The sequence below is a fragment of the Artemia sp. Qi Xiang Cuo genome, chromosome 12 (genome assembly GCF_049724085.1).
Source record: "Artemia sp. Qi Xiang Cuo chromosome 12, ASM4972408v1, whole genome shotgun sequence".
Taxonomy (NCBI): domain Eukaryota; kingdom Metazoa; phylum Arthropoda; class Branchiopoda; order Anostraca; family Artemiidae; genus Artemia; species Artemia sp. Qi Xiang Cuo.
The window spans coordinates 5,173,296-5,188,950 of NC_142805.1; the positions used below are offsets into that span (position 1 = coordinate 5,173,296).

General features: G+C 35.6%; 1 protein-coding gene across 1 annotated transcript in view; it reads right to left on the reverse strand.

Annotated features, from left to right (window-relative positions):
* Nucleotides 1-15,277, reverse strand: part of nop5 (nop5 ribonucleoprotein) — a 124,664-nt gene extending 109,387 nt beyond the window's left edge. The window contains exons 1-3 of the mRNA XM_089098483.1: nucleotides 15,166-15,277; nucleotides 7,251-7,327; nucleotides 3,740-3,918 (exon numbers count right to left, since the gene is read on the reverse strand). Of these exons, the coding sequence (XP_088954609.1) occupies nucleotides 3,740-3,918; nucleotides 7,251-7,327; nucleotides 15,166-15,210 (301 nt within the window). The 5' untranslated portion in view covers nucleotides 15,211-15,277. The remainder of the gene's footprint in view (nucleotides 1-3,739; nucleotides 3,919-7,250; nucleotides 7,328-15,165) is intronic.
* Nucleotides 15,278-15,655: the final 378 nt, after the last annotated feature.

Sequence of the window (15,655 nt, forward strand, 5' to 3'; positions counted from 1 at the left end):
ATATTATGTAAACGTTCACTGATCAATTCAAACATTCAGATATCATTTTCACCGTCCTTAGTAGATTCAACCTTTGCTTAATCTTATTTAGAAGATTAAGGCTTTGTAGATTAGGCCTCTTAGTAGACTAAGCCTTTCTACTTAGTGAGTAGTGCATCAACTTGAGAATGCAATTAACTGAATTAGCTTTTGAATTACTTGCCTTTGTCAAACAAAATACCTGCAATTTATCCAGGGAAAAGAATTCTACAAGTAAATTAGAAAACAAGTTTATCCTATAATCACAACAATTGCTACTACTACTATTAACTCACTGCGCCACTAATTCGCCTGAATCAAAACACAGCAACGCACGCTCCTCCTCCACCCCAATCTATTCAAAGCCTCTCTCTATAACACCCTCCCAAGAAGCTCCCATTTCCCTTAAATCTTTCCTTACGTCATTCTCCCCCCCATTCGGGAACAACCTGACTTTCGTTGGCCAAGAAGGAAAATATTCGGCAATCTATCATATCATCCTTTATCCGCAGAACATGTCATTGCCATCTCATCCTGTTTGAAAAAACGGGATTGAACTAGATTTTTCGTACAGCTTACTGTTAGAAATACGGCCAGTTAGTAGGGACCTGACTGGCAAACGTCTAGCAAATCTTACTCCATTTTTCGGAGCACCTACACTTCGGAACCAAGTGTTCTTGGTTCACACTTCGGAACCTGACTGGCATTGCTTCCAATATTCTAATCTTGGTTTACAGGCTTATCTTTCTATCCTACCATACTTTTTTCAACTGTAAAAAAAACTCTGGGCCTTCTCTATTCTACTTTTAGCATTTTCAATACATCCACCATCATTACTAATAATAATACCTAGGTAAGTGAAGCTACCCACTTGATCAATCACCTCTTCACCTTCCCTTACCAGTACATACTCCAGAAGCTCTTATTTACTTTAAGCACAATTTTGTCAGACTGAAAAGTGAATTGGGTCAAAAGCTAGGAGCTGAACTTCACTTTGGCAGCCAGATTTCTTGGCCACCCAATACAAAAGTTTGAAAAGAAAGGGAGAGAAATTCCTTTAAACGTCTAAAATGTTAGTGGCATAGTATTACCAGTACATCATCCAGAAGCTGTTATTTAATTTAAGCATAATTTCACTTTTGGCAACTGAATTTCTTGACCACCCAATTAAAAAATAAATTCAGACAAACAAATATTTGGTTCGTTTTTGTTGAGATTTGGTCCCTCTCAGAATCAGAATCAGTTTAATGAAAACAGCTGTCATAGACACATTAAAAAAAATGCACTAAAAGGCACTGTTTTTTACACAAAAACACTTCACTATATTTTATTAAAAACACTTGTAAAGAAAGGAACACAGGAGTTACTGAGTCTGTTTGTGCGGCACAACGGGCATAAGCTTGCTCTTGCTTCTGGTATTTGCGCCGACAGGCATTTGAGATGGTAATATTGTCCGATGTACAGGACTAGACAATAAAAACTGACCAAAACGAATCATCAGCTGAAAACAGCGATCACGAAGGCTAGGTATTTCAAGTGACTTCAGAGCGGAGTTGTAATCTGTATATTTGTCACATAGAATGACCTTTACAACCCGTTTCTGGATCCCCTCCAAATCATCACTTAAATAATCTATGTGACGAACTTGCGGGCCCCAGACGGGACACGCATATTCAAGGATAAGTCGAATAAAAGTGAGGTACGCCGTTTTCGGTTGATGTTTTGGAAAACCTAGGCGGCACATCGCCACTAGTGTCCGCGTAGCATAATGCCCCTTCTTTACCAGCTCTTGTACGTGAATAGAGAAAGAACAGTCCACACTAAAGGTGACGCCCAAGATAGTCGCACACGAATCAGAAGGGAACAAAGTCACTTAGCAGGTAAAATCGCGTTTAAGTGGGTTAAACCTCAAAACCTTTAATTTATTCTCGTTAATTTGAAGACCGTTAGCAGTACACTGTGATTTAAACTTATCGAAAAAATTTGGGTCAAACTGGGCTACAGCTTGCGAATCCTTTACGAGGTATTTAAGAAGTGTAGACAAATCATCGACGAATTTAAAGCGATCATCGAAGCCAGAAAGGACGTAGTTAATAACAGCCAGGAAAAGAAGAGCTGCTAATTTGGTACCTTATGGGGCAGCACATGTAATTTCCACCCATTCCGATTCAATATCACCGGGAAAAAGGGCGTACTATTTTTGACACCTGTGACGTAAGAAATCAACTACCAATAGGAGGATGTGCTTAAGGGCACCCATTGACTTGAGATTCTGGGTGGCAAGAGGGTGCCTAATCAAATCAAATGCCTTTCGGTAGTCTACCAGAAGCAAATTGACAAAAGAGCTTCCTAACTCCAACCATTCAACTACTAGGTGATAAAGCCGTACTAAATAAACAGACGTGGTGCATCCCTTCAAGCAACCATACTGGAAGGGGTCAAGTGACGGTGAAATTTGCGTAAGAAGTTCACGATATATGAAAGATTCTGCAACTTTAGCAAAGTTCGGTATGATCGAAATAGGTCTTAACAGATCACATGTCTTAGGTCCTTTAACTTTGGGTATTACGCGAACATAGGCTCGCTTTCAAGCATCAGGAAAGGTTTGTTCATTGAAGCACTGATTGATGATCGATGCCAATGGCTTGGCTAAACACATGGCATATTCGCGAATAAGTTTGACCACCAACTCACCAGGGTAGGAAGAACAGTTCGGTTTTAGTTTTTTAAGTTCTTTAAAACAGCAAATTTGGTAAACTGTTTTGTTTCGTCAGTTTCACAATCGACTAAGAGATTAACCAGTTCGGCCTCCGTAATTGAGGGGTAGGTGGTACAAATGCCAGCAAAGAACTCGTTCATGTCTGAAGCTCTCGTAAGAAACCCGTTAGGCTTGGGTACTTTTAGCTCACTGGAGAACTTATCTTTAATGAGTGACATGACATCCTGCCATTTAAGCGAAATGTGACTCCAGTTACAGCCTAGCTTAAAGAATTGGCCTAAAACAGAGAGGAGCATATTCCCTCTTTCTCTCCATGAAAAAGCCACATTGTGTCTGGATTCTCAAAAGGTATAGCTATGACACTAAATCTTACTTTCCACAAAACTTAGTGGGACATAATTTCCCCAATTTTCCATAAGACATATGATGATAAGTTACCACTTAACCAATTCAAACCATCAGATTTAACTTTTGGTAACCCTTGGCATTTTAAGAAACAATGTAATTCGCTTATAAAAATACATCACAGACTAATGACATTAAAAGAGGCTAAACAAAGGTTGGGATGGAAAAGGAGCGTGCGTTGCTGTGTTGGGCTCAGGCGGCAAGGTGCCGCCTGAGTATTAATGCTAATAAGATTAAAACATAATTTTGCTATAGAATTGTAGTAAACATACCCTTTCTTCTTCTCTTGGCGAAAACCTCTTTCCCCCTTAAGCAGGGCCGTATCCAGGGAGATATCGGGTTTCCCCGAATCCCCTCCCGATTTTTTTCGACTCATAAAAAGCAATAAAAATACATACAAAACAAATTTTTTATTTAATTTGAAAATATTTTTTTTTGTATATCCAACTAAATTTTCTTACAGATGTGGATTTTGGCAGCCCTTTTACCCCTTCTGCAAAGGGTGGAAGATGTATAGATACTAAAAACGCCCATCTAGGGTACTTACTCTTACCTACCCCAAACAATGATTGAGATCTGACAACCCTAAATATTCACCTTTGATAGAGGATCCAAGTTTGGCATCTGCAACAGCCAGAGCTTCTTCAGTTTCTTTCCCTATAACATTTTTCAAAAGCTTCTTCAGAGACTTGGATATTTTTCCTTCAACAGCAGACGTTGCTGCTGTTAATGCTTCTGTCATATCCTTGAATTTCTCAAAATGCTTAAGTTTGACACTGAAACAACAAAAGATAGTTTACATACAAGCAGCAAAAACTACTACTAATAACAACTGACTGCAGCAAAGTGATACCTTAGGCCAACATAGCTCCGTACGCTCCTCATCCATCTCAATCTCTTCAAAGCTTCCTTCTTTCTAATCTCCCAGGAATCCCCAATTTCCCTTTAAACTTTCTTACGACCTCTTCCCTCCCCATTTGCAGACAATCTGCTTCTTTGGCCCTAAATTGATGGCCGATAAGGATAATCATCCTTCTTTGGCCCTAACTGTCCCCTCCAGGCCCCAGTTTGCTCCCCCATCTGAAATTTAGTTTCTGAAAAATTTTTTCAAAACTAAGATAAGCCTGAATAATTCAAGCATCCAGAAAACAGGTCAATTTTTTAGGAGTATTTTTGCCTTTGTGGTACTATTTGGCTCATTTTTTTTTTTGCTTGATCTGAGATAATTTTCTCCAGTTTTGTACCCCCCCCCCACTCTACCCCGCTACAGGATTTTTACGAAATTACACCACTAAATTACACTACGGATGGGAAGGGAATAAGGATATGCATTCTTCCCTACAATTGACTTGAAAGACTCCTCCACAATAAAAAATAAAATGCTCCTCCACAAATCAAAAAAAAGAAGATAAAAATAAAAAATAAAGTGTATTTTCTTGGCATTTGACACCTCCAAAAAAAAAAATCAGCATATTCTATACAGGAATTTTCATAAGTGAGGGGTTATAAGCTCATCCATTTGTCCAATGCCTCTGTAAAAGGAGCTTCGTCCTTAATGTATGCATACTTAACCTCGGGGGTCCAGGTTTTGAGAAATTCATATTTTTCAACAAATCACAAAAAAAAAAATTCAAAAAGCTGTGTGGTCCAGCAGGCTATCCCCTAAGTGCTATGCGCATGTTAGAGGAGCCCCCGATAAGATCAAAAGGGAGGAAGGCAGTTGCCCCTGGAAAGGCAACACTACCTACATAGTACAAAACTTAGTAAAATTTAAATTAATTACAGTGCTTTTGAAACAACAAGATCTTTTTTCTCAGAATTTGCCTCACTAATAAAATCTCAGACTTATTCCTTAGCGAATTTTTGGGGATATAAAGCTGTATCCAGGTGGGGGGTATATGGGGTTTGACCCCCCCCCCAAAAAAAAAAAAACAACTGACTCGTAAAACGTTACACAAAAATGAATATAAACAAATTTTTGATGCGTTTTTTGTACCCCCCCCCAAAAAAAAATCCTGGATTCAACCCTGCATGGGAACCCTTGTAATTATGCAGTAAAAACGAGAAAGGGAGTTTGACATTTCAAAACCTGCTCCTGATCCCAAGGTATTTCTATGGAAAGCAAACCCTCATATAGTATCCTCTTCTTAACTCCTATATCTCTGCAAAGGTATAAAAGCTTCTACTATGAACACGTTTTCTTACACTATTCAAATTTTTTTTTTACTGAGTTTTTCAAAAATGAGCATATGCAACACACAAACACAATTTATTAAACACAAACCAAAATTGGACAAAACACAAACACAATTTAAAAACACATTCTATATCAGACCATTGCAGCCAGGGATCAGAAAAAAGCCTTATATATCTATCAATCAATCAATCATTTATTACCCACAACTAACAAAAAGTAGTACAAGTGGAGTACATAGCAAAAAAAAAAGAAAAACAAAAAAAAAACTCAACAAATACTAGCAATTAAATTAAACTACGAAAAGAACTGTAAAAGACCGTGGTCAGGGCCAAATTTACAAAATGCATCTGCAGAAAACATTTTGTGTAGGTCACCAAGCTTTTGAGTTACATCCGTAACATAAAAATTTTTAACTAGATACCGATTTCTAGTCCAAGGTGGCAGAGAAAGAAGAAATTTGCAAAATTTGAAATAAGTAACTTTAATCTTTTTTAAATCCTTTAGCTTAAGAACAGAATGAACACCCGAAAAATAAAGCACAAAATGATCAGAAAAAGTCGAGAATAAGCGCCCAAGAGCTCTTCTGTTATATTTTCCACGGTTTGCTACAATTTTTGAATAACTACAATCTATGCAATACATTTATACTATACTATACTATACTATACAATACTATATAATACTATACTATATAATACTATATAATACTATACAATATAATACTATATAATACTATACAATACTAGACATTTTTGAATAAAGTCTCTTGGTCAGGTTTTCTATGAAAGGGGGTTTGTGAACACCAAACCAGAAGGAAGGGAGGGGGTATCTCATACACAAGGAGTCTCAATTGATAAAAGCTGAACATTTATGAATGATAGTGTCTATTATTTTTTAACTAACAGACTATTTAATTAACAAATTGTTAATTAACAGACTGTTATATTTTAGTGAGATCACATAGATATATTGTCCTTTCAGTACACGATTGATTCTTTGCTGATGAAAATTAAAATCCCTTCCCCCCTTCTGTCTACTTCACTGAAAGGGAACCAACTTGACCTTGATTGCTTTCTAGCTGAGTTGATGCATGCTCTTAACGTCACTTAATTAAGGTTGTAATTATTTTTTAATAAACGGTTTTCAGTCAATCACACATACACTAACATACAAATACAAAAATAAATAAATAAGAAAATGAAGAAGTAGATATGGTTCAATATCTGATCAGTTGATTAGGCTGTACTAACTGAACATGTAATCAGACCCAACTCATAAATTATTGTCATTAGCTTTATTTTCAAGGGGGTCTTAGATCACAACACTGAAAAGACTGAAAAAAATATACTGTAACTCAATCCAAATTAATTCTGCATTAATAAAACCTTCCAAAGAAAATCATACATGTCAAGGATTTTGGAAAAAAAGAGAGGAAATTTTGTCCTTTCTGTGCAACAACACATGCACAAAATATTTACTGCATTATAAAATTAGTTCTTAACTAAATTCTTCTTATGTATTATATCTGACATAAGTTTATCAAATCTAAGTTGTAATCTTGGAACAAAATTAAGTTTAAACACCCTCTTTCCTTTCCACTTCTTATACCAAATCCAGCTATACCTGGAGAGTCCAGAAAAGCAACAGACTGTATACTGAAGGGACTAAGTAGCACCTAAAGGTCTAACAACACCTTCAGCATTTCTCCACTGTTCCCCTAAAAAACAGTATGTAGTCAGAATAGTTTTTTCTTCCTTTCTGAATTCTGATCTGATCTTTGGATTTAACATTAAAACTTTCGTTAGAAAATTGCTGCTTCAAATCATAGCAAATTTTTTTTTTTAGACACATCAATTGCAAAACAAAAAAAGGATAAATAAAAAAGGTAAATTAACAAAAATTTGCACTTACATTTTGCTGGCCTTTTCTGGACTGGTAAAATCATTGAACAGACTTTCTGGTTCTTGTAATTTCTTTTCATCAAGCAGCTAAACAGAAAATAATTAAACAATTAGACTTAGAATCATTGTAAAATTAAACAACAAGGACAAAATTAAATAATTAAGAGTGCACAATCAATCATTACTGATCTATGGCTAGTTAAAATCATTAAAGATTTTCTGGTTCTTGTAATTTCTTGTCATCAAATTGCAAAGAGAAAGGAAAATTATAATAGCAATAACCAAATTGTAAACACAAAGTATTATACATCCCAATCTCAAAAGCTATAAACTAGAGACCAATTTGGATGCTGTGATGCATAAATATTGTAGATGCCACTAAAGTCTGACTTTCTGAATGAAAACTCAGCTGTGCCTGAAGTTGAGAGGACCTAAGGCTGTAGTGTGAAGCTAATTTGCAGCAGAGGCAACACTGTGATCTGCAATAATTTGTCCAAGCTCAGCCAGGGACTAACCTAGCTCTAAATGGGTCCCTGGAGAAATCTGGGGAAGGTTATCGGGAAGGGTGTGCAAAAGCACAGGAGGACTGCCCCCCCCTCCCCCCTTCCTATTGCACTTCCTGGCCGAGGGGCCACAAAATGGAGATCAGCACTGCTGATTTGGAACTTAAGGGTCTAGTGTCATCATACTTACTACTTAATACTACTATCAATTTTAATCAAGGCAGGGTAACATTTCTATAGCTTCTTTAGATTTTTAGCTGATTAGTTCCAAAGAGCAAAATGTACAATTTTTTTTATATCAAACTGATGCAATACAGAATACAAAAAAACATTCGTCATGGTTGTGCAACGGCGTATATATTAATAAAAAAGATTTTCAGGCGAGTCACCGAGTCAAAGACAACTTTCTATATGTGTAGTGTTGATATAGCTGCAGCATTTGATTCAGTTTTGCACCCACAGTTTCTTCTGACTATTCTAGAGAATGGGGTCGATCTCATTCTCTATGTACCATTCTGACATTCCAAAAATAATCATTAATACAAAAACTAACCTTTTACTGTGTTTTTCTTTTTCTTTCTTAAGTGAACAATGAACAAAAATAACTAAGTGTGCTATATATTGTAGGATCTTTAAATAATTAATCTTGAAGAATTACAAAGGCTGCCTCATAAACAATTGAAGACATCTAGGCTTTAATTATCCAGAATCTATAAACAATTCATTGCTGTCAAGCCCAAAGATCATGTGTGAAATTTTAAACTTCTGAGTTGATTACAAATACTGTTTTCTGATCAAAAACTGCAACTGTTTTTTGATCATTCAAAGGGGGAATCAGCAGGCCAATGAATGCTCAACCACAATTTTTGCAATTATTGCAGAAACTTAAAAATGTCAGATACAACCTTTAAACATAACAGTGATAAATTCAAAGTCTTCAGTCATCAATGAAATGAAATTATTCGAACTGAATGGAATTGAATATAAAAAAAAAACTCAGATGGTATATTGATACATGGCTGATCTTGGACAAAAATGGGAATGATCATTTGCAGACATCTCTCCAGGATAAGAGCCCAAGCAGTAATTACTGAGAATCATCATGTCACAGGAGGAGCTTTTTTTCTGAACACTTTACTTTCTAATACAAAAAAATCAGATACAAAAATATTATGAGAGATAAGGAAATGGTAACTAGAACACACAACCTATTTGTTTCCATTTTTTTGCACTGCCTTCTGCTAGAACAGAGATGTTATCAGCAACCGTTCCTTTGACTCTAACTACTGCAGAGTGGTTTCAAGAATAGTAGCTTCCTTCTTTTGTTCAGTATGCATTGACTGAGTCCCATCTATCATGGCCTGTGCTAGCTGTATCTCAACCATGTCCTTCTTTTCAATGCCTTTTTTCAGCCGGTTATGAGCTTCCTTCATCAACTTGCTGCAGCCTGCTCCTTTGAACCAAGTGCTTCTTTGTATTCTTTCAGAGATTTTCAGAAAGTCTCTATTGTCTGTCTTTTCAAAGAGAGTTCAGCAAGCTACTGGTCTCTCAACCATCCTCTTGCCTCTAAATCCTGCTGCTCTTTCTCAGTTTTTTCTTTCAAGGCTTTTTGCTGCTGTAGGTACAAATCTTACTTCTTTCTAGCAAATTCAGTTGGATTTATTAAGGTTTCAGTGATAGCAACATTTTGTGCACGTCCACCAAATCTGCCCAACCCATCTATCACAAACAGTTTTGCATTCAAAGTTTGCTCATTCATCAAAGCTCTTTCTTCACTCAGAGCTCACCCAGAAAGGGAGAAACATCGCTCAATACTAGCAGACCTGTGTGAAATGGTCAAAGCATTTTTTACAACTTGAGACAAGTATGGATATTTTCCTCCCTGGATAAAGTTGTTCCACTTGTTGTCAATCTGGAAGTCTTGTTAACTGGACTAGCTTAAACTTGTTAAATAGCATGTCCTTCTGCCTTGCAATGGGTAACTTCCTGGCAACATATAAGAAATTCTGACCAGAAACTGGCTTTGATACTTCATCAGGATACAGAAAAGTTAACATTTTCAACAAGTGCAAAATTCTCTATAGAGTATTTGCTTAAGGACACATCTTGCAGCCACTGAATAATGCTTCTGAACATGCTGCATGAACAAGGGTTTTGGAAATTCATCTATTGACTCAAGACAGTCAACAATTTTGTCACTCACAACTGCCTATAGCAGTGGCACAAAGCTCTCTTCATCTTTGTATAGCTGAAGTGTTAGTTTATCCCTAAGTTCTTAGTCGCTTTCGGTTTTAAAATTTGTCCAGCCAATGTCAAGACCAGGAGATTCAGCTCTGTATAGAGTTCATGCACTAGAGGCTTTTCTGTTCAAATTTTTCAGTGAAATGTATGAAGAGGTTCAAACTATCAAGAACAAACTGACACTCTGCTTTCATGGTCAATTGTTTGATCAGCCGGATGATCTCTCTGTACACATTTGATTACATAGGACTAGGGTTTTTCTTTGGAATATAGACAACAAAGTACTCAAACAGAGCTAGCATCTGTTCCCTTAGCCTCAAAGTGGCAGGTTCTATTATTAACCTTCTGGTGTGTATGTGTTTCAAAAAGCAAGATTTAGGAATGTCAGTTTTCTCTTGAATCTTCCCATAGTCTTCTTGTCTAGCCAGCCAGCCACTGAAAAGCTAGTACATTTTGATTATCAGATTGAAAAAATTCTTGTGGATTTCCTGCAAACCCTTCCAAAAGCATTGTGTACCAAATGGATCTTTGAGGTACCAATATCAAAGAGACCTTTGCTACCTGTCAATTCATGATTTTCACTGTCAATCAGTTGGACAAGTTTTTTCTTCTTGTTTGAACCATCACAAATTAACGCTAGTAGCTTAGAGATAGATAAACCACTCTCATCGATTGTTCTGATTATTTCTGACTTCAAGTCTTCAGCTGTGGTATGTCCAATAAACACAGTTTTCAGATGTCTTTCTACCACTCGTTTTATATTTTTGGACAACAATCGGATCGTCATTTGAAGCTCTTTCTTACTTTTGGAGTTTGTGGTTTTGTCAAACTCAAAAACATAATAAATGTTGCAAACTTCATCAACAGTCATCTTCTGGAAATGAGGTCCAAGAGCTTTGGTTAAAAAATAAGCAAGCTTAGTTTGCCCAAAGTAGAAGTTTTTGACCACTCTGAACACTTTTCCAAATACATCTGCTATTCAGTCTGCAGATTTTCTAGAATAGTCAGACTCAATTGTCTTCAGAGCCCATGTAATTTCTGCACCTGTGTTTTCATCCTGTACTACATAAGCATCTAGGTTTGTTTTGCTAACAGTTTTGCTGAAACGCCACTCTCCATGGAAGATGCTTCCAAGAGACAAAGCAGATTCAGTGTTAGCTTTACTGCAACATTCTTCTTATGTTCAACAGTTCTGGGATGCCGCGGTAAGGCATAGGAGCCCTTATGGCAGACAAGTGATGTATTGCAGATAGAACAGTAAAAAGGGAACATATCTCCCAGAATGACTCTACACCACTATTTCATTTGGTGTGCTGTTGCATCTATCTCTTCCACCTAAGTCTCCTTGAATTTGTACTTTCTGATTCTTGTTCAAACTGAAACTTCAAACCCTAAACCTCAAAAAAAAAAAAAGTAGAAAAATATATAGGTTATTATCAGAAATGCATTCAAATCAAAAAGGGTGTTAGGAAGTAGTCTAATAGTTCTAAAAATGTATGTAAGCTCAAAATTGTACAAGAAACCTGGTTTTAACATCTGGGTTTTTTTGTATTTTGTATCTTTGTATTTCTTCTTCTTCTATTTAACAGCAGACGGGCTTTTCAGTAAAACTATTTAGCCCTTTTCCTTCTGCTTCACTCTGTGGGCTACAGAGCTACTGGCTTGATTGCCTCATATTTATTAGATATATTCAGATATCTTTCAGCAGATCTTTTGACTCTAGGAGTTCAAATATAAGATGATAGATGTCGATTTCTATGCTCTGTGTACAGGTATAGTTGGCTAGGCTCTTGGCTGATAGTGGGATTTTGTGGTGTTTGAAGTATTTTAACAGTTTAGAAAGCAAGGTATGTTGTGCAGACGTCAGCATGTTACATTCAAATAGGCAATGGTCAATTGTTTCATTATTCATATTACAATGCCTGCAAAGAGGGGACAGGGGAATTGAACCACTTGAATTGGAAAAATTTACTGATATAGGTTCTCCCCTTGCAAAATATGTTAACTAGGATTAGCTATTCTGCATATGAAGTAAATACTACTTTTTTAACTTGTTTCCTTATATATTGGACTGTTCCTAGACTTACACCTTTTCTTGTACTTCATTTAAGCAGAAGATTTATTTTGCAAGGTTCCACTGATATAACATAATAATTTTTAGGATATCCACTCTTTGACTATAGAAAAACATTAGTTTATAAGCTAATATAGAATGGTACTGTCCAATATCCTTATAATTAAAAACATTTTAGTCATCTAGTTGGAAAATTTGGCCAATCTGTATAGGAAAAATCTAAATTTGCCCACTAGTTGACAATAAATGTTGCCACAGCAAAACTTTCATTTTCCAACTAGTTGACTAATAACTTATCTGCAGCAAAACTTAATTTTTCCAACTAGTTGACTAACTATTGACCCAGCAAAACTTAATTTTGCCAACTAGCTGAAACCAAAAACAGTTAATTTTCCAACTAGTTGATTAATAATAGTTAGAATTTATTCTGAATAGTATAAAATATGTTAATAATATAGGGTTTTTTCAAACTTAATTATCACTATTATTACTATTGTGTTACAACTTCCATCTCTCTCCCTGTCTCCCTCTTAATGGGAGATATATTTTGAGTTATATATTGGTCTTTGAAGCCAGGGATTTTTTGTTTTAATTCCCAGGATAATTAGTCTTATACCTGGTCCTAAAAGTGAGATTGAATTTGGCAAAGCATGGAGGGTTATTCCTCCTGTCTGTTTAAGTAAAACAGATTCATATTTGAAGTTTTGTTCATTTCTATCTTACATTTAATGGACATAAATTGTGTATGTTCCTTCATTTATCTGTCTTTGTTTATTTCTGGAGGAATATTTTTGTCTCATTTTTAGAATGTGTAATTAATTTTTCCAACTAGTTGACTAATAACTTCTCTGCAGCAACACTTAAATTTGCCAACTAGTTGACTAATAACTTCTCCCCAGCAAAACTTAATTTTTCCAACTAGTTGACTAATAACTTTTCCCCAGCAAAACTTAATTTTTCCAACTAGTCGACTAATAACTTCTCCCCAGCAAAAACTTAATTTTTCCAACTAGTTGACTAATAACTTCTCCCTAGCAAAACTTAATTTTGCCAACTAGCTGGAAACAAACATTGCCCCAGAAAACAATTTATTTTCTAACTAGGTGACTAACAACTTTTCCCCAGCAATATTTTCTTTATCCAACTAGCTAGAAACAAACTTATCCTATAAACACTTTTGTTAGCCATTTAAAGTAACTTTTCCTCAGAATAATTTCTTAGCTAACAACATGACATAAAGAGAAAACAAAAAAACATACTATTCCTGGTTCAACAAAAATTGGCAGTATGTGCTTTTAACAAATGCACTACAGCTAAGGTAAATCAAACAAACTGAATTCAGGAGTAAATAGTCTTGAAGCCACAGAACTAAAAGTCTTCTCCTTCAATAAGTGAATACAGATATACAGATATATATATATATATATATATATATATATATATATATATATATATATATATTCACTGAAATTTATTTCTGATAGAAATGATTATTATATTCATAATCAGCATAAAAAAGGGCATCAAATGGTGTATTCACTTTATTCCAATAATATGATTTGGTAGAAATTTACCAAATTCAGTTTTGCTGGGGAGAAGTTATTAGTCAACTAGTTGGACAAGGAAAGTTTTGCTGGGGCAACATTTAACAGCTAGTTGGCAAATTTAAGTGTTGCTGGGGAGAAGTCATTAGTCAACTAGTTGGAAAATTAAGTTTTGCTGGGGAGAAATTATTAGTCAACTAGTTGGCAAATTGGTCAATATCTACCAAATCATATTATTGAGTCAGGACTAAAGTGAATACACCATTTGATGCCTTTTTTTATGCTTATTACGAATATAATAAGCATTTATATCGGACATGAATTGCCGCCCCCCCCCCTAAATAGGCGATACCTAACCAAACCCGGAAATGGCATATATAGGGGGGGGGGCTGAAATTCATTTCTGATAGAAATGCTTATTATATTTGTAATCAGCATAAAAAAGGGGGTCAATATCTATCAAATCATATTATTGAGTTAGGACAAAAGTGAATACACCATTCGATGCCTTTTTTTATGCTGATTACGAATATAATAAGCATTTCTATCAGAAATGAATTTCAGCCCCCCCCCCCTATATATGCAAATTCAGGGGTAGGTTATAGCCGATATCGGGGGGGGGGGGTGAAATACATTTCCAAAAGAAATGCTTATTATATTTGTAATCAGCATAAAAAAAAGCATCGAATGGTGTATTCAATTTAGTCCTAACTCAATAATATGATTGCGTATATATTGACCAAAAAAGGCATCGAATGGTGTATTCACTTTAGTCCTAACTCAATAATATGATTTGGTAGATATTGACCAGCAATTTTAGATTTTTCCTAGGCCTATACAGATATGCCAAATTTTCCAACTAGATGACAAATGTTTTTAATTATAAGGAGATTGGATAGTAGCCTACCATTCTATATAAGCTTATAGACTTATTTTTTTCAATAGGCTAGTCAAAGGGTGGAGTCTCTGATTTTTGAAGGTCATTGCCCTCTAGAGGGAGGAGTGGAGGAAGGGTTAGGTGCTTCAAAATACCTTCCCATGGGTTCCCAGGATATTGTTTTGCCTCTGGGTACATTCCTGAGATTTTTATTCACCTAACACAAATATTTTTCAAGATAAGCTGGCAAAAAACAACTAGCCTAGAAGTTTACCAAATGTTTTTTGTCAGAATTCATAAAGGCCTAAACACAGACCTTTCATGTATGTTATCTTCTAAACCCTAGAAATAAGAGAAGTGTATGTATAGTTAGTGGTCAATACCTTCCCAACTTATATTATTGGGCCTGAATTCATTCCTATAGGCCTAGGCCTAAATTTTATTTATCAAACTTGACTACTTTTGATTGTAGCAAGAAGCCCCTAACTAGAATTTTGTTGATACTATTTTAAAATGAAAACAGGCCCATAATCTAGAATTTTCCTGCGATACAATAACCTAGGACAAAGAGTAGGCTAGGCTAGTTTTAGTTTTCAGAAAAATGAATGATTCATAGTGTTTTGCCTCATGTAAGGTAATCCCGAGTTTTTATATTACCAACACTACATTTAGGAATAACAAGATACCTTGAAGACTGCATAACCAGCCGGAGTCTCAAATAAAACCAACATTTCTGATATATTCTCTTTCTAAATCCACGTGTTGCTGAAAATCATTTCTTCAGTGTACATACATTTATTCTGCTTTTTCCAAAAAACCATTATGGCGAATTTTAGTTACTACCATTTATTTTTCAAAGATATGTCTTTTAGCCGCTTTTAAATTATGCCGGATGCACATTGGTTTTTCGTCCCGTATTAGCATAGAAAATCTGTTTAATTTACTTTACATAAGCTAAACTTTCACTTATCTCACGCAACTTCAGCTACTAAGTTATTAGTTACTTTGGCTGCGAAGTTGAACATTTTTCAACTCAGCGATAACCACTTTAGAAATTTAACACGGCCTGTACTGGAAATTGAGATTTGAAAACATGATCCTTGATTTTTTTCAAAATAGGCTGGGCCATATAAGTTCAATCCAAAGAATGAGAATTACAAGGACACTTTCAAAGAC